Source organism: Heterodontus francisci, chromosome 17 (assembly GCF_036365525.1).
Source record: "Heterodontus francisci isolate sHetFra1 chromosome 17, sHetFra1.hap1, whole genome shotgun sequence".
Classification (NCBI taxonomy): Eukaryota; Metazoa; Chordata; class Chondrichthyes; order Heterodontiformes; family Heterodontidae; genus Heterodontus; species Heterodontus francisci.
Genome location: NC_090387.1, coordinates 2,925,117 through 2,951,877, shown reverse-complemented (window position 1 = coordinate 2,951,877; position 26,761 = coordinate 2,925,117). Strand labels below are relative to the sequence as shown.

The window sequence follows — 26,761 nt, the reverse complement described above, 5'->3', positions numbered from 1 at the left end:
GTCTATCCAATGACCACTTAAATGCCCTTAAAGTTGGCGAGTCTACTACTGTTGCAGGCAGGGCGTTCCACGCCCCTACTACTCTCTGCGTAAAGAAACTACCTCTGACATCTGTCCTATATCTTTCACCCCTCAACTTAAAGCTATGTCCCCTCGTGTTTGCCATCCTCATCCGAGGAAAAAGACTCTCACTTTCCACCCTATCTAACCCTCTGATTATCTTGTATGTCTCTATTAAGTCACCTCTCCTCCTCCTTCTCTCTAACGAAAACAACCCCCAAGTCCCTCAGCCTTTCCTCGTAAGACCTTCCTTCCATACCAGGCAACATCCTAGTAAATCTCCTCTGCACCCTTTCCAAAGCTTCGACATCCTTCCGATAATGCGGTGACCAGAACTGCACGCAATACTCCAGGTGCGGCCTCACCAGAGTTTTGTACAGCTGCATCATGACCCCGTGGCTCTGAAACTCGATCCCCCTACTAATAAAGGCTAACACACCATATGCCTTCTTAACAGCCCTATTAACCTGGGTAGCAACTTTCAGGGATTTATGTACCTGGATACCAAGATCTCTCTGCTCATCTACACTACCAAGAATCTTCCCATTAGCCCAGTACTCTGCATTGCTGTTACTCCTTCCAAAGTGAATCACCTCACACTTCTCCGCATTAAACTCCATTTGCCATCTCTCAGCCCAGCTCTGCAGCCTATCTATGTCCCTCTGTACCCTACACCACCCTTCGACACTATCCACAACTCCACCGACCTTCGTGTCATCCGCAAATTTACTAACCCACCCTTCTACACCCTCATCCAGGTCGTTTATAAAAATGACAAACAGCAGTGGCCCCAAAACAGAACCTTGCGGTACACCACTAGTAACTAAACTCCAGGATGAGCATTTGCCATCAACCACCACCCTCTGTCTTCTTTCAGCTAGCCAATTTCTGATCCAAAGCTCTAAATCACCTTCAACTCCATACTTGCGTATTTTCTGCAATAGCCTACCGTGGGGAACCTTATCAAACGCCTTACTGAAATCCATATACACCACATCCACGGCTTTACCCTCATCCACCTGTTTGGTCACCTTCTCGAAAAACTCAATAAGGTTTGTGAGGCACGACCTACCTTTCACAAAACCGTGCTGACTATCGCAAATGAACTTATTCTTTTCAAGATGATTATAAATCCTGTCTCTTATAACCTTTTCCAACATTTTACCCACAACCGAAGTAAGGCTCACAGGTCTATAATTACCAGGGCTGTCTCTACTCCCCTTCTTGAACAAGGGGACAACATTTGCTATCCTCCAGTCCTCCGGCACTACTCCTGTCGACAATGACGACTTAAAGATCAACAACAACGGCTCTGCAATCTCCTCCCTGGCTTCCCAGAGAATCCTAGGATAAATCCCATCTGGCCCAGGGGACTTATCTATTTTCACTCTTTCCAAAATTGCTAACACCTCCTCCTTGTGAATCTCAATCCCATCTAGCCTAGTAGGCTGTATCTCAGTAATCTCCTCGGCAACATTTTCTTTCTCTACTGCAAATACTGATGAAAAATATTCATTTAACGCTTCCCCTATCTCCTCTGATTCCGCACACAACTTCCCACTACTATCCTTGATTGGCCCTGTTCTAACTCTTATCATTCGTTTATTCCTGATATACCTATAGAAAGCCTTAGGGTTTTCTTTGATCCTATCCGCCAATGACTTCTCGTGTCCTCTCCTTGCTCTTCTTAGCCCTCCCTTTAGATCCTTCCTGGCTAGCTTGTAACTCTCAAGCGCCCTAACTGAGCCTTCACGTCTCATCCTAACATAAGCCGCCCTCTTCCTCTTGACAAGCGCTTCAACTTCTTGAGTAAACCACGGCTCCCTTGCTCGACAACTTCCTCCCTGCCTGACAGGTACATACTTATCAAGGACACGCATTAGCTGCTCCTTGAATAAGCTCCACATTTCGTTTGTGCCCATCCCCTGCAGTTTCCTTCCCCATCCTACACATCCTAAATCTTGCCTAATCGCGTCATAATTTCCTTTCCCCCAGCTATAATTCTTGCCCTGCGGTATATACCTGTCCCTGCCCATCGCTAAGGTAAACCTAACCGAATTGTGATCACTATCGCCAAAGTGCTCACCTACATCTAAATCAAACACCTGGCCGGGTTCATTACCCAGTACCAAATCCAATGTGGCATCGCCCCTGGTTGGCCTGTCCACATACTGTGTCAGAAAACCCTCCTGCACACACTGGACAAAAACAGACCCATCTAAAGTACTCGAACTATAGTATTTCCAGTCAATATTTGGAAAGTTAAAGTCCCCCATAACCACTACCCTGTTACTCTCGCTCCTGTCGAGAATCATCTTCGCTATCCTTTCCTCTACATCTCTGGAACTATTCGGAGGTCTATAGAAAACTCCCAACAGGGTGACCTCTCCTCTCCTGTTTCTAACCTCGGCCCAGACTACCTCAGTAGACGAGTCCTCAAACGTCCTTTCTGCCGCTGTAATACTTTCCTTGATTAACAATGCCACACCCCCCCCTCTTTTACCCTCTTCTCTGTTCTTTCTGAAACATCTAAATCCCGGAACCTGCAACATCCATTCCTGCCCCTGCTCTACCCATGTCTCCGAAATGGCCACAACATCAGGATCCCAGGTACCAACCCATGCTGCAAGCTCACCCACCTTATTCCGGATGCTCCTGGCGTTGAAGTAGACACACTTTAAACCAAGTTCTTGCTTGCCAGTGCCCTCTTGTGTCCCTGTAACCTTATCCCCTACCTCACTACTCTCAACAGCCTGTACACTGGCACTGCAATTTAGGTTCCCATTCCCCTGCTGATTTAGTTTAAACCCCCCCGAAGAGCACTAACAAATCTCCCCCCCAGGATATTGGTACCCCTCTGGTTCAGGTGAAGACCATCCTGTTTGTAGAGGTCCCACCTACCCCAGAAAGAGCCCCAATTATCCAGGAAACCAAAACCCTCCCTCCTACACCATCCCTGCAGCCACGTGTTCAACTCCTCTCTCTCCCTATTCCTCTCTTCGCTAGCACGTGGCACAGGCAACAACCCAGAGATAACAACTCTGGTTGTTCTCGCTCTAAGCTTCCACCCTAGCTCCCTGAATTTCTGCCTTAAATCCCCATCTCTCTTCCTACCTATGTCGTTGGTGCCTATGTGGACCACGACTTGGGGGTGCTCCCCCTCCCCCTTAAGGATCCCAAAAACACGATCGGAGACATCACGTACCCTGGCACCTGGGAGGCAACACACCAACCGTGAGTCTCTCTCGTTCCCACAGAACCTCCTATCTGTTCCCCTAACTATGGAGTCCCCAATGACTAATGCTCTGCTCCTCTTCCCTTTTCCCTTCTGAGCAACAGGGACAGACTCTGTGCCAGAGACCTGCACCCCATTGCTTACCCCTGGTAAGTCGTCCCCCCCAACAGTATCCAAAACGGTATACCTGTTGTTGAGGGAAACGGCCACAGGGGATCCCTGCACTGCCTGCTGGTTCCCTTTCCTTCCCCTGACGGTAACCCATCTACCTACTTCTTTTACCTGAGGTGTGACTGCCTCCCTATAACTCCTGTCAATAATCCCCTCCGCCTCCCGAATGATCCGAAGTTCATCCAGCTCCAGCTCCAGTTCCCTAACGCGGTCTGCGAGGAGCTGGAGTTGGGTGCACTTCCCGCAGATGCAGTCAGCAGGGACACTCTTGGCGACCCCTACCTCCCACATTCTGCAGGAGGAACATACAACTGCCTTTACCTCCATTCCCACTATTCTAGATTCCCAATAAATCTACTGAAAAACCAAACGAAAAAAAAAGTCAAAACTTGTTCGCTTAGCAATCCGACGGACTGAAGTTTTAAATAAAAAGCTTACCTTATCAACACCCTTTTTTTTGTCCTTTTTTTTTGGTTAGAGGAGGAGGGTGGGTGGGAGACACTACACGTGTAGTGTCTCGGGTACTGCCACTGCCCAAATAAATAGTTTTCCCCTACCCAGCAGTCCCCGGTCCTCCGAAACAAAAAAGGGATTAACTTGTAACTTACTGAAATTGACCGCTCAGCTGAAAGTCCGCTCCGCACCCCGTTCTATCAATCTCATTCCAGACACAAGGGCGGCACAGTGGTTAGCACCACAGCCTTACAGCTCCAGCAACCCGGGTTCAATTCTGGGTACTGCCTGTGTGGAGTTTGCAAGTTCTCCCTGTGTCTGCGTGGGTTTCCTCCGGGTGCTCCGGTTTCCTCCCACATGCCAAAGACTTGCAGGTTGATAGATAAATTGGCCATTAGCAATTGCCCCTAGTATAGGTAGGTGGTAGGGAAATATACGGACAGGTGGGGATGTGGTAGGAATATGGAATTAGTGTAGGATTAGTATAAATGGGTGGTTGATGGTCGTCACAGACTCAGTGGGCCGAAGGGCCTGTTTCAGTGCTGTATTTCTAAACTAAACTAAACAAGCATAACATCTGGTTTGACACTCCCAGTGTAGTTCTGAGGGAATGCTACACTCAGAGGTGCTGTCTTTAGGATGAGACATTAAACCAAGACTCCGTCTGCCTTGGGTGGATGCAAAAGATCCCACGGTCTGTATCGCAAGAGTAGGGGAGTTCTTTCCGGTCTGTATCGCAAGAGTAGGGGAGTTCTTTCCGGTCTGTATCGGAAGAGTAGGGGAGTTCTTTCCGGTCTGTATCGCAAGAGTAGGGGAGTTCTTTCCGGTCTGTATCGCAAGAGTAGGGGAGTTCTTTCTGGTCCGTATTGGAAGAGTAGGGGGGTTCTTCCCGGTCTGTATCGGAAGAGTAGGGGAGTTCTTCCTAGTGTCCTGTTCAGTATTTATCCCTTAATCAGAAACTGCTCAATTTCCATCTTGCTGTGAGCAAATTGGCTGCTGCATTTGTCCGAAACACTGACTGCCCTCAATTCCTTGGCTGTGAAATGCAGCTCAGACATGAATAGGTTTTATATAAATGCAAGTTTTTTTTCCCCCATTCAAAGCTTTTGATTCCTTCCTTCTTGCTGTGACTGTGGTTTGACTGTTGCCATGCTCTTTTAGGTATGACTCCTTCACTGGGGTGCCTGTGTGCCAGCAACATCTGTCACTGGAGAAAGCCAGCATTCTGTTCAATATCGGAGCTCTGTACACCCAGATTGGCACCCGGAGTGACCGCAAGATCCAGGCTGGACTCGACAGCTCCATTGATGCTTTCCAGAGGGCAGCAGGTCAGCATCTCAACTGTCTTGTTCTTCCCTTGTTCAATACTTTTTCCTTTTGCACAGAACTCTAGACAGCTTCTTCTACTTCACCCCTCCACACCCCCAACCCAATCCTCAACTGTTGAGTTTCCTTAAGTTATGAAAACGATGACTGCTCCATACCGTTAGAATCACAGACACCAGCACCATTTATCCATGATTTTCTACGTCTGATGGAGCCTGTCTCCTTCCTCATCATAATTCCCTTCAGTGTTTTGTTAAACCTGTCTGCTTGTCACAGCAGTCAGCATATGTACTGTGAAACTTGGGTTATTCAGCAGGGTAAGGATCATTCAATGTGTAAGTGTACAGAATCACTGTTCAACAGGAGTATGGCTCGTGTATAGTTAGTGGTTGCTCTGTCGATTTATGTATTGGAAGCTCCCTCAGCAATGCATCAAAGTTCCCCGATAGCTCAGTATGTAAATGCCTTCCCAGCCGTGGTACTGAATCAAACAGACAGGAAACCGTGGATTCAGTTCCCAATCAGTGCCATTAGCTGATCTCAGTGGGGCTACTGTAAAGCCCCTGTTAAAGAATGGGGGACATTGGGCAGGAATGGTGTAAAAGGATTGAGTGGAATGATTTGTTTCCAGGGAATTGTAGAAACTTTACACTGGAGATTGCTTATTGCTAATGGGAACAAGGGAGTTAAGTCAACACCTTTAGGAGAGGAGGGGGATTAGCTTCTGATGTGAATTGCTCTTGATGATGGGGAGAAGAGGGATTGTAGTCTCTGGTCGTAGGAGGAGGGTTCTGTCAGGCTAACTCTGCAGGGTAAGGGGGGGGTTGTGGGGGAGATGAGGGGAGGAGAGATGAGATTTTATTGAGTGACTATCTCGCACTCTGGATAATAGTGTCACTTACAGCCTGCTGACTCTGGTTCACCAACAAACTGCTCCTGGAATACTGACTGTAGTTAGAAAGGGAACACCTCATCGAGCTACACAAGCCTGTGTTTGTTTAGTGACCGAGGGTTGTTTGCTTTTAACACGTGAATCATGAGCCAGGTGTGTAGCACCTGAAGCAGGAGATGATTCAGACAGACTTACTGACCTGACATCTGGGGTTCCCATAACACTACAGCTGGGGCTTAGAGTTGGAGGGTGGGAGGAATTTTTAAAAATTTGTTTCTGGGATGTGGACGTAGCTGGCTAAGCCAGCATTTATTCCCCATCCCTAATTGCCCTTGAGAAGGTGGTGGTGAGCTGTCTTCTTGAACTGCTGCAGTCCTTGGGATGTAGGTGCACCCACAGTGCTGTTAGGAAGGGAGTTCCAGGATTTTGACCCATCAACCTCTGGCCAGGGCTCCAGCTCCTGATCATCCAGTGACGTCTGATGGGAGGTCTGAACCCTGAAGTCTGCAGAATGGGGCTAATGATGTCTCTTACTGTGTGCTTACATCTCTGTATTAGTAACATGAGAGGAAGCCATTCAGCCCCTCGAGCATGTTGCGCCATTCAATTAGATCATAGCTAATCTTGATTCCATCCACTCACCCACCTGGATTCCATAACCCTGAATATGCTTACCTCACAAATCCATCAATCTCTGCTTTGAAATTTCAATTGACAACCAGATTCAACAGCTTTTTGGGAGAGATTTCCACAACCTTCTGGGTAATGTACTTCCTCACATCACCCCTGAACAGCCTCGCTGTCATTTTAAGGTTATGCCCCTTTGTTCTGGACTGCCCCACCAGAGGAAATTTTTTCTCTCTCTCTATCAAATCATTTAATCATCTTAAACACTTCAATCACAGGAAGTTGACATGCAGATACAGGAATGCAAATTGTATGGTAACATTTATTTCTTCACTCAAAGTTGTGAATCTTTGGAATTCTCTACCTTTTTAGAGGGCTGTGATTGATTTTTTTTTGGGATACTAAACAACTTGAGGGATATGGGGATAGGGTGGGAAAGTGGAGTTGAAGCTTGGCCATGATCTTGAATGGTGGAGCAGGCTCGAGGGCCCATATGACCTACTCCTACCTTCTTATGTAGATCACCCCTTAATCATGTATACTTAAACAAGCTTAGTATATGCAGTGTGTACCATCTACAAGACGCACTGCAGCAACTCACCAAGGCTCCTTTGATAGCTACAACTCTGATTCACTCACTCCCTCTCCTGGGTAATGTTTGCTTTCTGGGCCTGTGGGGGAGATTTGAGTGATTGGAATAACAGATTTCTGCTAAATTGAGGCAAAAGCAAGTGTTATTAATGGCAATGTGACCATCTATCGAATTGCTCCCAGCTCTCTCTCCCTACTGCATTCCTCACATGACTCTGTGTTTTCAGGGGTGCTGAGCCACTTGAAAGAAACCTTCACTCACATCCCAAGCTTTGACATGGGGCCATCGATGCAGAACATGCTGATCCGCCTGATGCTGGCCCAAGCCCAGGAATGTGCCTTCGAGAAGATGGTGCTGCCCGGGATCCGCAACCAGTACTTCACCCTGCTGCGGGTAGCACAGGAAGCTGCCAGGGTACGTTGCATGATTGGGTTTTTAAGATTCTGACAGGCTTGGATAGGGTGGACACAAAAGCTATTTCCATTAGCTGAAGGTACAAGGACAAGGGGACACAGATTTAAGATTTTGGGCAAGAGATGCAGGGCAATGTGAGGAAGAACTTTTTTACACAGCCAGTGGTAATGACTTGGAATTCGCTGCCCATGAGGGTGGTGGAAGTGGAGACGATGAACGATTTCAAAAGGAAATTGGATGGGCACTTGAGGGAAATAAACCTGCAGGGATCGAGCAGGGGAATGGGACTGACTGGATTTGTTATTGGTGGGATTTGAACTCTTGTCTCCGGATCATTAGTTCAGTAACATAACCACTTTGCTATTGCCCCCCCAACACTGTAACGAGTGGTGCCTTCTGCTGGGGTGTGTATGCAGGTAACGCTCCACCTGCCGTCATGCTGTGGATTTGCTCTCATGGCCCCACACTGCAGGACACTGAGCTGAAGAGGAGGTAAATAAAGAGGTGATTAATACAAGCTTGGAATTTAAAAGATGAAAGACCTTTCATTTCTCACGTCTTTCACAACCTCGGGATGTCCCAAAATGTTTCTAGCCAATGCAGTACTTCTGAAATGTGGCGACTGTGAGGTGGGAAACACGGCAGGCGATTTGCACACCATGTGTTGATGTTTGAAAATTGAGTTTTATTTGGGCAGATTAAAAGAAGTTAACTGACTTGGGTAATATTTCTTATCTGGATTTCCTAGGTGTCCGATGTGTACAGCCTCGTCAACCAGTCCATCACACAGGCACCCATCAAGGAGCATGTTCCTTTGGCCTGGTTCTACACTGTGCAGGTGAAGCTGGAACATTACAGAGCATTGGCACATTACTTTGTGGCTGTTGCAATGCTGGATCACCAGTGTGAGTACTGGGACCTGCCAGGAGCGGGGTGGGAGGGTTGGGGGGTTTGCAGCAGAAAGGAGGCCACGCGTGTGTGTTCACCTTGATTCCCTCCATAGTCAAACAGCCAGATAATGCTCATGGTCAAAGCTTATATACTTGGGTGAGAGTTTCGAGCCTGTGAACTAGTCAGGAAGGTGGGTGAGGAAGGGAAATCTGTAAACTATGGAATACCAGTAACGTGTTCACCTTGTTTGTGTTCTCTTGCCATGTCTGTGTGCTGTAGTGAATTCCTGTGATGACACTGACCAGCAGGAAATGCTTCTCTCCCAGCTGTATGATGCAATGCCTGATGGGCTCGCACCATTGTGTATCCTGAGAAGCAAAGAGGAACGCAAGCGCTTAGGTAAGAAACTGCTGCCTGCACTCTGGAGATCCATTTGTAGCACAGCGAGCATGTTCTGGCTGTAAGAATTGCTATTTAATCCCAGAATCACCATCTGTAACTCTAATCCACATAATGACTGTTTCACTGCACTTCTGCACCAGGAGAAATCTTCAAAAGTACTTTCACAGTTGCCATGGTTAGCAACCAGAGAATTCTCTGCTCCAGAGTAAAAAGGCTTGGATTTATATAGCAACGTTCTTGTACTGAGTCCTAACGGCACAGAAGGAGCCCCTACTCTTAAGTCTAAATTATATATCATGAACTGCAAAGGACCCAGTACTGAGCCCTGCAGAGCCCCACCTGAAACAGCCTTCCAGTCACAAAAACATCCAACCAATACCCTTTGCTTCCTTGCCACTGACCCAAATTTGAATCCAACTTGCCAATTTCCTTTGAACCCATGAACTTTTGATTTTCTGACCAGTCTGTCATGAAGGACCTTGTCGAATGCCTTGCTAAAATCCATGTAGACTACATCAAAACGCTACCTCATTCACCCGCCTTGTTTCCTGAAAAAATTCAATCAAGGTAGTCAGACACTACCTTCCCTTAACACATTCATGCTGACTGTCCTTGAATAACTTGTGCTTTTCTAAATAACGATTTATACTCTCAATTTTTTCCAATACTTTTCCCACCTCCGAGGTTAGGCTGACTGGCCTGTAATTACCCAGTTTATTCCTTCCTCCCTTTTCAAACAATGATACAATGTTAGCAGTCCTCCAGTCCTCTGGCACCACACCTGTAGCTTCTGCTGCTTCCCTTGTTTTTCTTGGCAGCCTGGGATTCATTTCAACTGGGCCTGGCGATTTATCCACTTTCAAAGATGCTAAAACCCTTGAGATTTCCTCCCTCAATATGTTTATCCCATCCAATATTTCACATTCCTCCTCCTCAACTACAGTGTCTGCATCGTTTCCCCCCCCCCCCCCCCCTCCCAACAACTCTTTTATGAAGACAAACACAAAGTATTCATTAAGTAGTTACCTTTTTGGTCTCAAATCAACTCTACTCTTAGATATGCTTTTGCTCTTTATGTATTCATAAAACAAACTTTGGTAAATATAACCAAGGTAAACCTATACTTTTAATGCCCTCTCTGCTTTCCTAATTTTCCTTTATTAATTTCACCCCTGCTTTTTCTATACTCTAGGCTTTCTGCAGTAGTGAGCTTTTGGTCTCTGACACATATTTTTTTTTTGCCTAATTCTATGCTCTGTATGCTCTGATATCCAAGGGTGTCTAGATTTGAGAGTCCCACCCTTTTCTTTGTGGACACATATTTGTTCTGAACTCTACCTTCTCCTAGAATGCCTCCTATTACTCTGATATTGATTTCCCTTAAATAAGCTTTAAAAATGTCTGCAGATTTTAAAATCCTAAATATTCTGGTGAATGGGTCAGTGGGTTATGAAATGCAAGTTTGTCTTAGCTGAGAGATTCTTATTGGTCAGTCTGCTTTGAGCTCTTCCTCTTGTCCTTGTGTCTACAGGAAAAGCACATCTAAGAAAAGCCATAATGGGGCATGAGGAGGCTATGAGAGTGCAGAATCTCTGCAAATCTCTAAGGAAGATTGAGATCCTTCAGGAGATTCTGAGAGTCTCCCACAAACGCTCACTCACCAAGTATTCTGAGCACGAACAGGAGGATGATTTTGACATGATGCAGGCTCCCAATATAATCGGTACAGTACAGTTCCCTCAGTGTGTGTGTCCCTGTCACCCTGATGCATTTCTCAGTAATCAGTACTGTGTTCCTGTCTGATTTATTTATTTATTTTATATTTTCCCCCCTGCAGCTAAAAGCGATCAAAAAATTGAAATTGTGCAGCCGCAGTTCTCCAAGGTGAAAGTGGTAGATTTTTTTCACAAACTGGTATGTATTACTGGGGGGAGGATGGAGAGTGGGTGGGAGGTGGGTGGTGGTTTTGCTGGGGAGTGGGGGCTGGGGGGTGGAGGATGGTGGGTGGGGGGGTCGTTGCTGGGGAGTGGGAGCAGGGGGCTGCTGGGACTGGGGGGGGCGGGGAGCTTTCCCACACTTACTGCCAACTGTTTGTAGCTCCTAGTTTAATATGCAACATTCCACCGACCTTTTCCTGCTAACTTTCTCCTCTGCTCAAGAACTGACTCTTCCGCCACAATGGTCATACACACCTAAGTGGACATCCACAATGTGCAGACAGTAATCGATCGGGGGGAAGGGGAGATGCAGTCCAGGGTGAGCTCAATCCTGTCCCACACTTGTGATTCTATGTCAATGATCAAGGCTCCTGTCTGACTTCCCCTTGCACCTCAAACATTGCAACCCAGGTTGTACTAAGAGCAGTTACTGCTTGAGCAGATTGCATTGAGGGAGTCAGGAGGGAAGTAGAGATCAGCTATGTGGATTAGAGCTACACTGGGTGATGCAGTTACTCAGTAGGGAAATCAGTGTTACATAGAATTACATAGAATATACAGCATGGAAACTGGCCATTCGGCCCAACAAGTCTGTACCAGTGTTTACGCTCCTCACAAACATCCTTCCATCCATCTTCATCTCAGCATATCAAGTATTTGGCACTTTTTAATGAGTTGTGTGTGTTAGTGCTGACGTTCCATGGAGGAATCTGTTGGGTAATGTCTGCAATTGTGCTACTTTCACTGGGCCTTGTGGGCTGACAGCCGACTTGCAATACACGTCTGACCTTACAAAAGGTGACTTTCACCTTCATGCCATATTTACCTTTTCCACTTCAGTCCCTTTTTAAAAAAAAAAGCTACCATCATTTTCCACAGCACTCTTGAAGGAGCAGGGCAGGAGTGCCATTTTGATCAGGAACAGCAGACATTTCAGTGAAGTGGAGGTAATGTCAGAAGTAGGTTTGAGGGAGGTTATGAGGCTGGAAGTTTCTCCGATTCCTGGGGTGGGAGGGTAGGAAAGTAATGGTGGTGATTGAAGGATTGGTCTCCAGATATTCAGCAGCAGGCCTGCTCCTAGGCTTCTATTGATGAGTTTCTTGGAGCATTGACCTCCTCTTCGAGTAGTGTCATATGATCTTTTATATCCATCTGAGAGGGTAGACGTGCCTTGGTTAGACAGTCCCTCCAGCAGTGCAGCACTTAGTACTGTGCTGGAAGTATGAGCCTGGATTATGTGCTTAGGACTCTGGAGTGGGGCTTGAACCATGATTTTCCAACTTGAGCAGAAGTGCTAGCCACTGAGCCATGGCTGACTCCCAGGAAGCCCCAGCTACCTGATGGTGTCCACCTGGATGAACAGCCTTTCCAGTTCAAAGAAGTGCTTATGAGCTCCCCCGTGTCCTGGCTCCAATATTCCTCCCTCAACCAGCACAGCCAAGAACATATCAACTGGCCTTTGATCTCATTAGCACAGCAAGATCCCACAACAGCACTTTTACACATTCAGATAGCTAACTGAATCATTTTCTCAGCATGTCCTCTAAACTGCAACTGGAATTATTTCTGTCAGGGCCCACTTGGTGTGTTCTCAGCCAAACAGAAATGGACAGCACCTCGTAAAATCCACTTGATGCTAGGGGACTGTGATCACGGATTCACACTCCAGGAGGAGTCTGCTGTGCAGGTTACGAGCTTAGATCCGACCAGTGATGCTGCTGTAAGTAAAGCCTTTCAACCATCGTATTTATTTTCTCAAAACCTATTACTTTGGCTGTTAGATCTGTTAGGCTCTGTACTTTGCTTCTACACCCCTGCACTAGGGATGGTATCACCATACCAGAGTTGGTGCTCTGGTCACTGTCCAGTGGATGTTGCAGGAAGGCAGAATCAAGTTTGGCTGTGATACTCGCCCCTCTTCCCCCTTTACCAGGCCTGGAGCACCTGCCAGCACTCAAACTAGACTCAGGAAGAATGGCCATGCAGCTGAGGTTCGAGAGTCTTAGAGTGCCCAAGGATCCACTGGGTGAGCAGAGAGATCCCCAGCTGCAGTTTCAGATCTTCTGACATTCTCTCTCCTTAACCCTTCTCTCCCATTCCTAAGCTAACCCTGGAGTGTGTTGGGTTGATACAGAAGTGAATGGTTTGTGAAAGAGTCCTGACTCTGTGTGCTCTCTCCTTTCAGCGGTTGGGGCTGAGGGATGGAGATGTCATCGTGTCAGTCGCAGGCAAAGACTGCAAATGGAGCTCGGTGAGTGAGGTGATTGAGATGCTGAAGGAGATGCCAGAGGATGGACTGGACATCCAGGTCATCAGCCCTCAAGGTCTGGAGATTGCGCAGCTGGTGAGTGAATGTGGGGAATAGGTAGATTGCATTGGATACTGCACGGAGCTTGTTAAGCCGAATGGAGTTGATGTACATTGGCAGCAGCGGTTGTTATGCTCAATACCTTAGTGAGCATCTGTCAAGCAGAGCAGATCCGATCCTTCTGGCTGTTTAGAGTTAGCTGATCGCACCTAGGGAGAGGTTGGTGGAGAACAGAAATCCAGCCAGGGTTCTCACAATCCACAACCCCAGAAAAGTGTCAGCGTGTGCTCAGGCTGGACCTGGCCAACCTGTACACGTGGTGTGACTATCCATCTGAGCCTGGTAGTGGGTGGAGTACTGCTGGCTTCCTGTGGGAATGACCAACCAGTCATTTCCATAAAGCAGAAGTGGGAAGCGAGTACATGCTTTGTACTGCAGACCTGATTCAGCATATTGCTTCCTCTATAGTGCATAGTGGCAGGATCCCCAAAGACACATTGTACAGCGAGCTCGCCACTGGTATCAGACCCACCGGCCGTCCATGTCTCCGCTATAAAGACGTCTGCAAACGCGACATGAAATCGTGTGACATTGATCACAAGTCGTGGGAGTCAGTTGCCAGCGTTCGCCAGAGCTGGCGGGCAGCCATAAAGACAGGGCTAAATTGTGGCGAGTCGAAGAGACTTAGTAGTTGGCAGGAAAAAAGACAGAGGCGCAAGGGGAGAGCCAACTGTGCAACAGCCCCGACAAACAAATTTCTCTGCAGCACCTGTGGAAAAGCCTGTCACTCTAGAATTGGCCTTTATAGCCACTCCAGGCACTGCTTCACAAACCACTGACCACCTCCAGGCGCTTATCCATTGTCTCTCGAGATAAGGAGGCCCAAAAGAAAAAGAAAAAAAGTGCATATTACCTTGGCTACTGAGGAAGCACTGTATCTACTGCTGTGTGCACAAAGGCATCTTGAATGAGGTGGGCTTCTTGCCACCCTTTTTTTTCCTCTTGCTCCACCCACAAATAAAGGGTCTGACCACTTCTTGAGTATTGCTGCAGTTGCCAAAGTGCTGATCTGTCTGGAATGGGTTGGAGAGGGGGGCGCTGGGTAGCTCAGACAAGCTCAAGGAGCTGAATGACCTTTCCTGTCCTGAGTCTGTGCATATCAACAAGTCATTGGATCATGAGCATCACAGCTTAGCTAGAGTTACTGGACAGCAGAATGTCTGCTTTTTTCCCCACCGGCCAGGTTTAGCACCATTTAGCTGCCCAGCAGAGATTGGGTGACTTGCTGCAGGCTGGCGAGGGGTGAAAATGAACTTGATTCTTTTAACATCGGCCCAGCAGGGGAATTGGATACAACTGATCTGACCTTCACATAATAGTATCCTGTTTCTGGCCTTGTCCTTGTTGTGATCGCAGCCCTAGCTGTAAACCTCCTTTATTTTGCTTCTATGCCATGGTGTTCTCCCAACTGTAATGCAAATGAGTTCTTTGAGATGTGGTTACTGTACGCAGGAATCAGGTGAGCATGTCCTCAGCTGTCCTGCTGGCCTCATAAACAAACACTTTGGGACTGGGGATCCTATTAAAAGCTGTTAGCACCATGATTGTACCTGTTTAATTGAGTAGTTTGGGAAAGATTTGATCATTCCTCTGTGACCCTGCAGGTATGATAACATCCGCTTCTATCCCTTCCTCTATTCCCTAAAAACCCCAACATGCCATACTCTCTAATGGAAATGATCAGAAACTTCAATAAAAAATAGCCCAAGCAAGGATGATTTTTTTTTAAATTGTGTTCCCATTTTGAAGTTTAAGGTGTTTGTGACTTTCAGTCCTATCTATTCGTTATTCCAGCTTGTAACTCACTCCATACCTATTTATTTTTAAATGTAACATTCAGATGCCCCCCAACTGTTTTCAGTTCCAGTCCTGCTCTGTATACTGTATAATGGTGTCCGTAATTGAATCTGACACTAACTGTTTGAGTAAACAGGCCTCTGGGAGCTCAGTCAGCAGAGTATCATTTTTTTTCAAGGATCTGCTGTTAATTACTGTTCTCCTCCCCTCTAATTCTTTGAATATCCTGTTGAATAATCTCTAACAGAGAGAGAGGTGCTCTAAGGGAGCTTCTATTGTTGAAATGTTCAGTTCATTAATCATATGCACAGTATCCCTGCTGTAGCCGACCAAAGGTCAACCCAAGTATTCAGCTGCAGGAATTACAAACTGTGGCAATAAATGGGAGGGGAAAGATTCCTCTTTAATGAAAAGCAGGAAAATTCCTAGCTTTTCTCTAAACCTAGTGGTAAAGTTTACATCTTTCCAAGCTGTAACTTCCCACAAGTTGCTAATTATGGAGGAAAAATAGGTTTATCATGAACAGCCTCGAGTTTTAGCCAATGGAGATGGTTTAGCAAATAATTAACATCATTCTGGCAAACATAGGCAGTTCATTGACCGATCTTGGCAATTTTTGGATTCCTTACTAATTTGTTTACTTCTGATCTCAGCCCAAGTGTGCGACATACAGCGGTGGGTTGCCCAAGACCTATTCACTAACGTGCCTGACCCTGGATGATGGGAAGAGCAGGAAGGGCAAGAAAGTGGTGAAGAAACTGTCGTTCCTGAACTGGGGGAGCAAGACCACAAAGAAGATGGCGAGTACAGTCAGCCTTCCCTCTGCTGTGGACAGCAGCCTCCAGCAAGTCTCTGACAGCACTGCCCACTTCAGAGATCCATTGGATGGGAGCTCTCTGTACTGAGGGGCCCTGTATACTGACTGGGCTTCTTCCTTGGATGTTCCCTACACTGGCTCCTGATTCTAAGTCTTCTAGTTATGTAGACAATCCCACCCTTTCTGTGCTTTCACTTGGACCATAAGCCATAAAGGGAGACTCCCTGAACTGTGACTGATAGGTACGGACATACACTATTTGTTTATCACATATAGACTCTCGCCAGTATCTCTCCTGCTTGAAGTACAGCTGCCTTTATCTCTACTTGTTGTTCAGCTCACTGGATCTGAGTGACTGCAGCCTTCACACAAATCTACATCTGACAATCAGCTGATCACTTTCTCCCCAAAATTAGCTTATGTCTCACTGTCCTACAAGCATAGCTGAGGTGTTCTAGCTGTCACCTCTGATCTCTAACAAGTTGCTGGGGACTTCACAGCCTCCTCTCACCTCCATGCAGTGTGCGCATGTCCCTCTTTCTCACACCTACTTTCCAGCCTGTTGTACACTTGGATTTAAGCTTCATGTATAGAGCTGCACATACAAGGAGGGGAGAGGGTCAGACCCCTTCATGCTGCCAAACTCCTCCTCAGTTTGTGGCTATCCAAAACAATAGACTTTCTGGTCGCTGTGATAAATTATGATCCTGTTTTGTGGAGACCTCAAAAATAGGGTGATAGCCCCTCCAGTAAACTCAAACTACTAAAGAATGAAAAGCAAGCAGATTCATTTTATATTTAAAAAGAAATTCAACAAATGCTTTGGATTCTTTGAAGTTGAATGGCCAACGCTATAGTCTGTTAGTTTATAAATACTGTCTACAGGGTAGATTTAAAATATTATTGTTTGATACTCAAATGAAAATTGTGCCTTAATTTAACAATTAGAATATAAATAATCTTAAACACCAAGTCTGATTTATTTTTGGATACATGTCTTAACTGTTCTGTTACCAGGGTCTATATGGGTTTAACTGCAATAAATATTTATATTCTGTTTGTACAGAACTTGTCCTGTATTTAACAAGTTCATTTAATCACAATGTGTGGGATTTGATCATTTCACTGGGCCCTGCCCCTACTGTATAGTTTATTGTACTTTGAATGTACTGTGGTATGGGGAAGTGAGATTAATGACTCTATTGTGATCTGAATTGGAGCACACCAACCATTAGAGGCACTAACTCCTCACTCTGCAGGATAGGAGCTATCCACCAAGTAATAGCACTTTCTACCTGTAGGAGCGCATTTACCTATTGAATAATGAGGTGGTAAAGAGTTCACCCTATTGAAGGTTATGTGGTTTTTCTCCCCACTGTCTGTGACAAACTAATGCCCTCCCAGGAGGATTCCTTTTATATTTAAAGTTTGTCCCACCAGTCCTACAAGCTCCAGGAACAAGTTATATGCATACCCCCTACACAGGCATGATCAATATAAAGATACACACTTCTCTAAAATAAATCCCCAGCTCGCATCCTCCTGCCTTTTTGTATTTGGGTTATTTATGTTGTGATTACATCTGTAAAATGAGATTTTTTTTTAATGTGTAAGAATTAAAGATCAAAGTAAGTGTAAAACTACCTATCTGCTGTATTTCTTGAGCTAAGCTAACTTATCAGACCAACAATGGAGGGAACTGGACTAAAAGAAAAAATTCCAGCTGTGGAATTCCTTCTGGAGAGGGGGAGCTTCAGCCAATGACTGAAACCTTGCCTCACACAGCTTAGCAAATTACCATGGGAAGTTCTGCCATGTTTACCTTCCACTGAGGGAGGAGGAGTAGGGGAGCCAGGCAATGATTGCAACAGCAGTGGGAGACAGGACTATACTAGATAAAGCACAGCAAGCATTGATCTACAGAAACTGAGTGAGTGGTTAAACTAGGAAGCAGATTCCCCAGTGAGATGATGGAAGCTGATCGTATGGATTCATTCTGTCCAGTAAAGTCTCCCCAGGCTGGCTTTTCCCCAATGTAACCATTCCCAACTTCCACAGTTTCTAACAACCATTTAGTTGCCAGTTCTGAACCCTTCCCACTGCCAGAACCTTCTCAATACAGTGATCAGAATTGTCCTCCGTGTTCTAGGTGGGAATAACCCATACTTAGTGACATTCATGTTCTATCCCTGTGCCTATAAAAGGCATCAAGATCAATTTGATGGGGACAGTTGTAGAATCTAAAGTTCTGGTTAATGGTGATGGAATTACACAGGGTTTTTGCAGCCATTTAGAAAACCAGTAAAACAAAACCAGGACTTTGCAAATCTGACCTGAAGAATTGACTCTGCTTCTCTAGTACATGTTGACAGCTCTTAGGGTTTCCAGCATATGTTTTTCAGTATTTTGTCATCTCTATTCCTTTTATTTCTCACCCGCCCCGACTCCAACCACTTGTCTGTGAAGAGTACAAGGAGCAAGAGACATTTAAAGCATTTTATTGTAACTCTGCATAAATACATGTCCCAAGCAGCTCACTGTGTCCAGCATCTCTCCCAGGACACAGCCCCTTACTCTGTAAAAACATTGATCACTGCAGCACACTGTACTGGGCTAGATGTACAGGTGCTTCCCCCAGATTATTCAGAGCCAACCATTCCCTGATTCAAGTTATGTTAAGGTCCAGGCACAAGCCTTCTGTGCTGAAACACACATTGAAACTGTTATTCACAGGATGCTATGTGCACATTGGGTCACCTTGCCAATGATTCCCAGCAGCATCCTGCCCCTGCTTCCCCCACCCAGCTATATTTCACAGAAGGCAGCTCTGCTGACTGACCTGGAACATTGCTTGTGTGTGACAGTTCCAGTCTAGTACTGTGATGGCCCCTCACTGTAGTTTCTGGGTAAAGCACTGATGTTAACAATCCATAATCCACTCAACTTGTGCCAGGCTTCAGCTCGGCGGTGAGAAGAATGAAGTGATCTGTTGAGCTAGCGCCCGTCCCATCACTGCTTCCAACTCCTGTGGGCTGGCAGCACTGAGCTGCTGAATACTGGGGAAGTGCCGGAGGAGGCTCATGGCTTTGACTTTCCCAACTCCAGGGATCTGCTGAACGGTGGCCAGGACTCTAGCATCGGACAAACGGGAGCGCATTCTGCGCAGGAAGGGATTGCGGCCCTGCTCCCTGCTCTCCTCATGAACCTGCAATGAATACAGTGTGTAGGGTTAGCTCACAATCCCAGTGACAGCACACTTGTTCCAAACACCAGTGCTATTAGAGAGCGGACTAGAAAAAGAACTTGCTTTTCCATCACATATTTCGGGACATCCCAAAGTGTTTTAGATAGAATATACAGCACAGATTCAGACCATGTTGGCATTCATACTCCACACAAACCTCCTCCTCCTAACCCTCTGTTCCCTTCTCCTTCGTATGCTTTTTTTTTTCCAAAATATACTCTATTCATAAAAATCTGTAAAAATTACATTGCCAAACAGTTTCAAAACAGCACCAAAAAATACAAACATTGCAAGGGAGATCAGTTTCCTTCAATACTATCATGAGTTTCTTCACAACCCTTCCGTTTCACAATTGTCATGCCAATTACAGTTTTACATTTACAGCAATTGAGAATATTAACGATACAGTTCGAGGGGTTTCCCATGGATCCAGCCCCTCAGTTCAGCTTGGTGGGGGGACCTTACACTGTGGTCTTTCCCCATTGAGCCTTTGCTACGGCTGCCCCAAGCTTTAGTGCGTCCCTCAGCACGTAGTCCTGGACCTTGGAATGTGCCAGTCTGCAACATTCGGTGGTGGACAACTCTTTGCGCTGGAAGACCAGCAAGTTTCGGGCAGACCAAAGGGCGTCTTTCACCGAATTGATAGTCCTCCAGCAGCAGTTGATGTTTGTCTCGGTGTGCGTCCCTGGGAACAGCCCGAAGAGCACAGACTCCTTCATATGCTTGTCTAGCTTCCCCTTAAATGCATCTATACTGTTCTCTTCAACCACTCCCTGTGGTAGTGAGTTCCACATTCTCACCACTCTTTAGGTAAAGACGTTTATTCTGAATTCCCAATAGGATTTCTTGGTGACTATCATATCATGGTTTCTAGTTTTGCTCTTCCATAAAAGTAGAAACATTCTCTCTGTATCCACTCGATCAAATTCTTCCATAATTTTAAAGACCTCTATTAGGTCACCCTTTTTAAGAGAAGCATCCCAGCCTGTCGATTGCCTCTGGATATGTATACCCACACATTTCTGGTAACATCCTTGTAAATCTTCTCACCTTCTCCAGTGCCTTTATATCCCTTCTATAATATGACAACCAGAACTGTTTACAGTACACCAGATGTTGCCTAACCAAGGTTTGATACAAGTTTAGCAGAACTTCTCTATTTTTTAATTCTATTCCTCCAGATGTAAACCCTAGTGCTGGTTCATTTTAATTTAGGGCCTTATTAACCTGCATCACAACTTTTAGTTGCTCCCAGTATAGTCCCAGATTCCTATGCTCCTCTACCCCATTGAAAGTGAATTAATGTTTCCTTTTTTTTAAATCATTCCTTGGATGTGGGAATTTCTGGCTAGGCCAGCATTTATCGCTCATCCCTAATTGCCCTTGAGAAGGTTGATGAACTCTCGTCAGGACTGGAAGAAGTTAGTGATGTCTCTCTGCAAGTACAGAGTCAGGGAGAGGGGAGCCCAGAAGCTGAAGGCATAGCCGCCAATGGTGGGGTAAATGAAACAGGGATGTGCAAGAGACCAAAATGGAAGGAACACTTTGAAACAAGATGGTAAACAGCCCTTACCAACTGGGTGATGAGATGGGAGGCCTCAGTCTGGCTGGCTACAGGCAGCAGCGTCATGCCCAGTTCCAATACCACAAACCACTGCACCGCAGGGAAGTACTGCTCACTCAAAAGGGTCTTTTCCACCACAACTATTCCATTTAAAGTGCTCGCCTGGATCCAATGTGGGAAGAAGAAACAGGTGAAAATATTGGCCAAGGCAACAGATCATTTCATTCACAAATGGATATCTCACTGTGACTTTCATCCTCAGGGATCCTGCACACACTTGAAACCACACTAACCCTTTTTATTTTCAGAATTCTGTCCCTCCGACTTCCTCCCTCTCCTGTAGCCACTAATTCCTACAGAGCTAACCATCCACAAGTACTTGCAGTGCTGCAGTACTTCATCCAGGAGCTATTCATCAGCAAGGTGATGTCTAGGGAGTGTTGCCCAATACATCAGTCACACGTGGAGAACTAGAAATCCAGATGTGATCAACTTTAATTTGGATTGATTTGAACTGGTTTGAAAAGAAATCATGGTAAACTTGTATTGACCCTTGTTAGACCACACTTGGTTTATAAAAAGGACAGAGGCACTGAGAGGGTGCAAAAAAGATTTACAAGGATGATACCTATCGGGAAAGAATGAACTGCTTAGCTCTTGACAAGAAAAGGCTGAGGGATGACCTAATTGAGGTCTTTTAAAATTATGAAAGGTTTTGATAGAGTAGACAGAGTGTTTCCACTTTCAAAACTAGAGGCCATCAATACAAGATAGTCACCAAGAAATCAAATCGGGAATTCAGAAGTAACTTCTTTACCCAGAGAGGTGAGAATTCGGAACTTGCTATCATAGAGACTGATTGAGGCGAATAGTATAGATGGAATTAAGGAGAGACTAGAAAAGCAAATGAGGGAGAAGGGAATAGAGGGTTATACTGATAGAGTTAGATGAGGAAGAATGGGTAATAGAGCATAAACAGCATCATGGATTGGTCGGACCGAATGGCCTGTTCATGTGCTGTATATTCTATATATTAACTGATTAGCAAGTAAATAAATAATGAAAAATAGACAGGGTTGGGCCTTTGATCACAATATTCATATTCATGCACCATATATATGTGAATTTTAACCTTTTAGTGCATTTATTGGTGAGATGAGATGAAAAGTAAACTTGCAAGTGTTGTTTGATGGATGTTTTACATACTTAGTTACTGAATGGTTGAAGACGTATGTTTGCACAATAGTGAATGAAAGAGGATCACAGAATAATACAGCGCAGAAGAGGCCCTTCGGCCCATCGAGTCTGCACCGATGCATGAAAGACACCTGACCTGTCTATCTAATCCCATTTGCCAGCACTTGGCCCATAGCCTTGAATGTTATGACGTGCCAAGTGCTCATCCAGGTACTTTTTAAAGGATGTGAGGCAACCCGCCTCTACCACCCTCCCAGGCAGGGCATTCCAGACTGTCATCTTTGGGATTGAAACAGAAAAGGTTACTCCCAAGAACAGTTTCAAGTTAAACCACAGGTACAAACCAGCTATGATGGGTTGCTAAAGAAGGACCTCCCTCTGCTCTACTGATCTTGGTGAACAGATCCCAATTCACAGGTCATTGGTTACTTGGAGACAGCGGGGCCCATGAAGTGACACACAGCAAGAGTTAACATCTGCAGAGAAGTAGGGAAAGCAGAGCAGAACAGTACTCAGCTCATGCTAAAAGCTTCCCGGACTAGTGCGGGGAGGGGTGGGGGTTTCCTCCTGATGTGATATCAAAAACATAAAAGGATACCAGTGAGCCTTACTTTTCAAGACCCACTGCCAGACAGGGGGGGCCATCAGTCTTTACAGTCTGAAGACCCTAAACAAGGAAAAATTAACACTTGGAGTTCTAGGGCACCTTCCACATTGAAATATCTCAATGAGTTTCATACAATGAATGAAGTTATGAACACAGCAGCCATTCTGAACCAGTGAAGTCCCACGGCCAACACTGAGATGATTGATCAGTTTTGGTAGTGTTGATTGAGGGAGGTTTTGGCCAGGATACAGGGAGAACTCCCTGGTCTTCAAATAGCGTTGTGGGAGTTTCCAGTCTAGCAAAGCAGGTAGGGTTCAGTTTAACATTTGTTCCAAATTTCTCTAATGTGGCACTTTTTAAAAATGATTTAAAATATTATTTTCAAAGTAGATATGGATGAGTGGAGAAACTCCAAGTGTTCTTTCTCCTGACTACCATCCCCAAAATATACCATGTTGTGACTAGTAGATGGTCAGCCTACACTCAGCCCCCTGACAGACATTAGCACAATAGAGTCATCAGAGCAACAGTACAACAGAGACCTCCCTCGCTGGGAAGGAGGGACCTGCCTTCCACTCTGCTCCTGCCCTCAAAATCACACATGGAAAACAGTGACTGCCCCATTGTGGTCTTGTGGTGAGAAGCTCGATGCATCCCAGCACTCCACACAATTTCCCAATACCAACAAACCACTCCCACCAAACTGAGCAGGCATCCCCAGCAGCTCAGTGTGTACATTAGCCACCCAGTGTACTACTGAAGGATTGTGCTGGGTCACACTAAAGTCATTTTGGGTTGCAGTGGAAGAGTAAAATTAACCTAAACCACCCTGCACCAGGAAGAGGGAATAATCCTCATCCAGGAACACTGTCCCTGTAACTCCTGCTGGAACACAAGAAAAGGGCCATTCAGCCTCTCAAGCCTGTTTCACCATTTAATTAGATCACAACAGATCAGTACAGCAACCCCCTTTTCCCAACTTGTTTCCATTTCCCTTGATACCTTTACCCAACAAGAATGTATTGATTTCAATTGACCCCCAGCATCCTGTCTTTTGAGGCAGACAATTCCAGATTTCCACTACCTTTTTAGTGAAGAAGTGCTTCCTGACATCACCTCTGAAGAGCCTAGCTCAAATTTTAAGACTGTGTCTCTCGCTCTAGACTCTCGCACAAGAGGAAATAGTTTCTCTGTATCCACCCTATCAAATCCCTCTATCATTTTAAATCAGATCACTCCTCAACCTTCTAAACTCAAGGGAATACAAGCAAAGTCTACGCAAACTGTCGTCAGAATTTTACCCTTTATGGCCCTGGTATCTTGCTGCTGAATCTACCCTGTACCCCCTCCAAGGCCAATGTATCCTTGAGGTGTGTGTTGTCATGTCAAGATCACCTGTAATACCACACACAGACACTGGTTGTGAAGTGCGGGGCCCTGGGTAAGCTACCGGAGGGCGCTCGGTTCATGTTAGGCCACCGTCTAGTTCTGGTCACCACACTTTAGGAAGGATGTAAAGGTCCTTGGAGGGTGCAGAGAAGATTTACCAGAATGGCTCCAAGATGAGGGAATTTAGCTACAAGGTTAGGTTGGAGAAGCTGGGGTTGTTCTCCTTGGAGTAAAAAAGGTTGAGGGAGACTTGATAGAGGTGTACAAGATTATGACAAGTTTATATAAGGTAGACAAAGGAAGGCTGTTCCCATTAGCCGAAAGTACAAGGACCGGGGGACACAGATTTAAGATTTTAGGCAAGAGATACAGGAGGGATGCAAGGAAGAAATTGTTTTATGCAGCGAATGGTAATGACCTGGAATTCACTGCCTATAAGGGTGGTGGACGCAGAAACAATTAGTAATTTTAAAAGGAAATTGGATGGGCACTTGAGGGAAATAAACTTGCAGGACTATGGGGATAGAGTCAGGGAATGGGCTGACTTGATTGCTCTACAAAGAGCCAGCACAGACTTGTTGGGTCAAATGGCCTCCTTCTGTGCCGTAATGACTCTATGTGGAACTTTACACCAAGAGGCAACACCTTAGCAGCAAAGAAATTTATCGCCATTTTTTAGTTAAATGAAATGTTCACAGACTTACATTCCGAAATTGGACAAGTTTTCTTTTGTAGGTGTTTCCAATCACAAGATCTGCCTCAGAAACATACAAGACACACAGTCGTTTGGAGATGTGGAAATCTACCAGACCCAAACCATCTTCAAAAATAACTGTAATCTGACCTGCAAAATAAATACATCCTAAAGGTGGCTGATTAGTTTCTTTGGACAGTCATTTGTTTTTGTGGTTTATTGCATGGTAGAAGGACACAGCAGAGGTAAGGTAGTGCAGTGGTGATGGCATCGGAACTCGCTGCCCACAAGTCGCAAGTCCAAACTCTACCATCTAAAACGGTATTTAATAAATCTGGTTAACCAGTGTCCTATCACCACAAAAAGTGACAAAGAAACAGAGAAAGCCAACTGATTCACCAATGTCCTTCAGAGAACCTGCTATCCCAGCTTGGTCTGGCCTGCTTGTGACTTCAGTCCCATGTTATATGGCTCACTCACATTGCCCTCAAGGCAATGAATGCAGCTATGACAAATATATACAAAAAGCTGACTGGGAAACAGAATCACAGCTGCTATTTTGAAAACATCTAGATTTCTCAATAGGTGACAAGGACACTGTTCACACCCTCAGGTAGCTGAAGGCAGAGCGGTCACTCTCGGGATACAGTGGGTACAGCGGTCATTCTCGTCAAAGTATTTTCCTGACATTGCTCCCGGACTCCCTAAGGAAATTACCCATAAAGAGATTGCTAGACTAACTTCCCTTGCATATATCCCAATGTCCTTAGTAACCCAAGATGCTATCGTTGTCATTTCAGGCTCAGCTGTACACATGTTTCATAGTGGACTGTGGATTTTTAATGTCATGCAGCAAAACTTTGAGAGTTCAGACAAGGCTTGAGACAATCTCAATCCACTAGGCTAATCCCAGAAGCTGTGGACTCTAGGACACAGGATGCTTGTACACTGCAGGTTAGCCCTTCCCATTTCCTACACACTGGAATTCTAGGCTCAATCATGGAGTCAATTTGACGATCCAAGCAAGGTCCAGCCTCGTCTCCAAATGGATAAAGAAAAAATATAAGAATGGAGCCCATCTCTTTGCTACTAGTTTCAAGCAGCCGGTTTTCTCAGCTTGGGAATGGTGCATAATCACAGTTTGTAAGCATTTCTCGTGTCCAGCAGAAACTGTTGCAGTATGTGTCCCCTGCCACTTGGCAGTGCCGTGAAGGAAACTCAGCAATGCAATGCACAGCACCACCAAGAGGCTGCAATCAGTATGGAGCATAACTCAGTTCCTGAGCAAAGTGTCACTCAGCTACAACTGACATTTATATAGAATACATTGTAGGTCCTTTCCAGAGGGGATAGGATAAACAAAATATAGATAAAAGGAACAAACGAGCAGACAGTGAGTCTTGGTCCAGGAGTTCAGAGGGGGTAAGTAGTCAAAAAGATGGGTTTGAGAAGTTTTTTTTTAAAAAAAGAGCAGAGGGGTTAGAGAGTGAGTTCCAAACAGTAGGGCTAATGCAGTTGAGAGCACAGCCCACAACAGTGGGACAGAGGCATGAAAGACCAGAGTTGGACTATTGAAGGGTACAGGAGAGGATTTCAAATTCAATGTGCCAAGAGACTGAGCGCCATTCGGAAAAAGACCCATTTATCCCTACTGTTTGTTCCCTGTCTGCCAACCAATTTTCTATCCATCGCAATACACTACCCCCAATCCCATACGCTTTAATTTTACACATTAATCTCTTATGTGGGACTTTGTCGAAAGCCTTCTGAAAGTCCAAATAAACCACATCCACTGGCTCCCCCTCATCAACTCTACTAGTTACACCCTCCAAGAATTCTAGTAGATTTGTCAAGCATGATTTCACTTTCGTAAATCCATGCTCTCTGTCCGATTCTACCACTGTTCTCTAAGTGCTCTGCTATAAAATCTTTGCTAATGGACTCTAGAATTTTCCCCACTAGCGACGTCAGGCTGACTGGTCTATAATTCCCTGCTTTCTCTCTACCTCCCTTTTTAAATAGTGGGGTTACATCAGACAGGGAACAAAGAGTAGGAATAATTGGGTCTTTTTCCAAAAGGCAGG

General features: G+C 45.5%; 2 protein-coding genes across 7 annotated transcripts in view; one reads left to right on the top strand and one right to left on the bottom strand.

Moving 5' to 3' along the window:
• Positions 1–17,616, top strand: part of rhpn2 (rhophilin, Rho GTPase binding protein 2) — a 55,668-nt gene extending 38,052 nt beyond the window's left edge. Inside the window, exons 7-15 of the mRNA XM_068049012.1 lie at positions 5,081–5,247; positions 7,583–7,770; positions 8,519–8,675; positions 8,941–9,060; positions 10,595–10,786; positions 10,901–10,977; positions 12,574–12,720; positions 13,186–13,344; positions 15,819–17,616. Of these exons, the coding sequence (XP_067905113.1) occupies positions 5,081–5,247; positions 7,583–7,770; positions 8,519–8,675; positions 8,941–9,060; positions 10,595–10,786; positions 10,901–10,977; positions 12,574–12,720; positions 13,186–13,344; positions 15,819–16,070 (1,459 nt within the window). The 3' untranslated portion in view covers positions 16,071–17,616. The remainder of the gene's footprint in view (positions 1–5,080; positions 5,248–7,582; positions 7,771–8,518; positions 8,676–8,940; positions 9,061–10,594; positions 10,787–10,900; positions 10,978–12,573; positions 12,721–13,185; positions 13,345–15,818) is intronic.
• An 848-nt stretch (positions 17,617–18,464) lies between these two features.
• The window catches only part of LOC137378680 (uncharacterized protein KIAA0513-like), a 215,786-nt gene continuing 207,489 nt past the window's right edge, over positions 18,465–26,761 (bottom strand). For 5 of the 6 annotated variants that reach the window (XM_068049011.1, XM_068049006.1, XM_068049008.1 and 2 more), the window contains 3 exons: positions 24,688–24,827; positions 20,800–20,952; positions 18,465–19,187 (listed from right to left, as the gene is read on the bottom strand). In XM_068049011.1, the coding sequence (XP_067905112.1) occupies positions 18,939–19,187; positions 20,800–20,952; positions 24,688–24,827 (542 nt within the window). In that variant the 3' untranslated portion in view covers positions 18,465–18,938. The remainder of the gene's footprint in view (positions 19,188–20,799; positions 20,953–24,687; positions 24,828–26,761) is intronic. The other variant, XM_068049010.1, reaches the window with a different exon arrangement.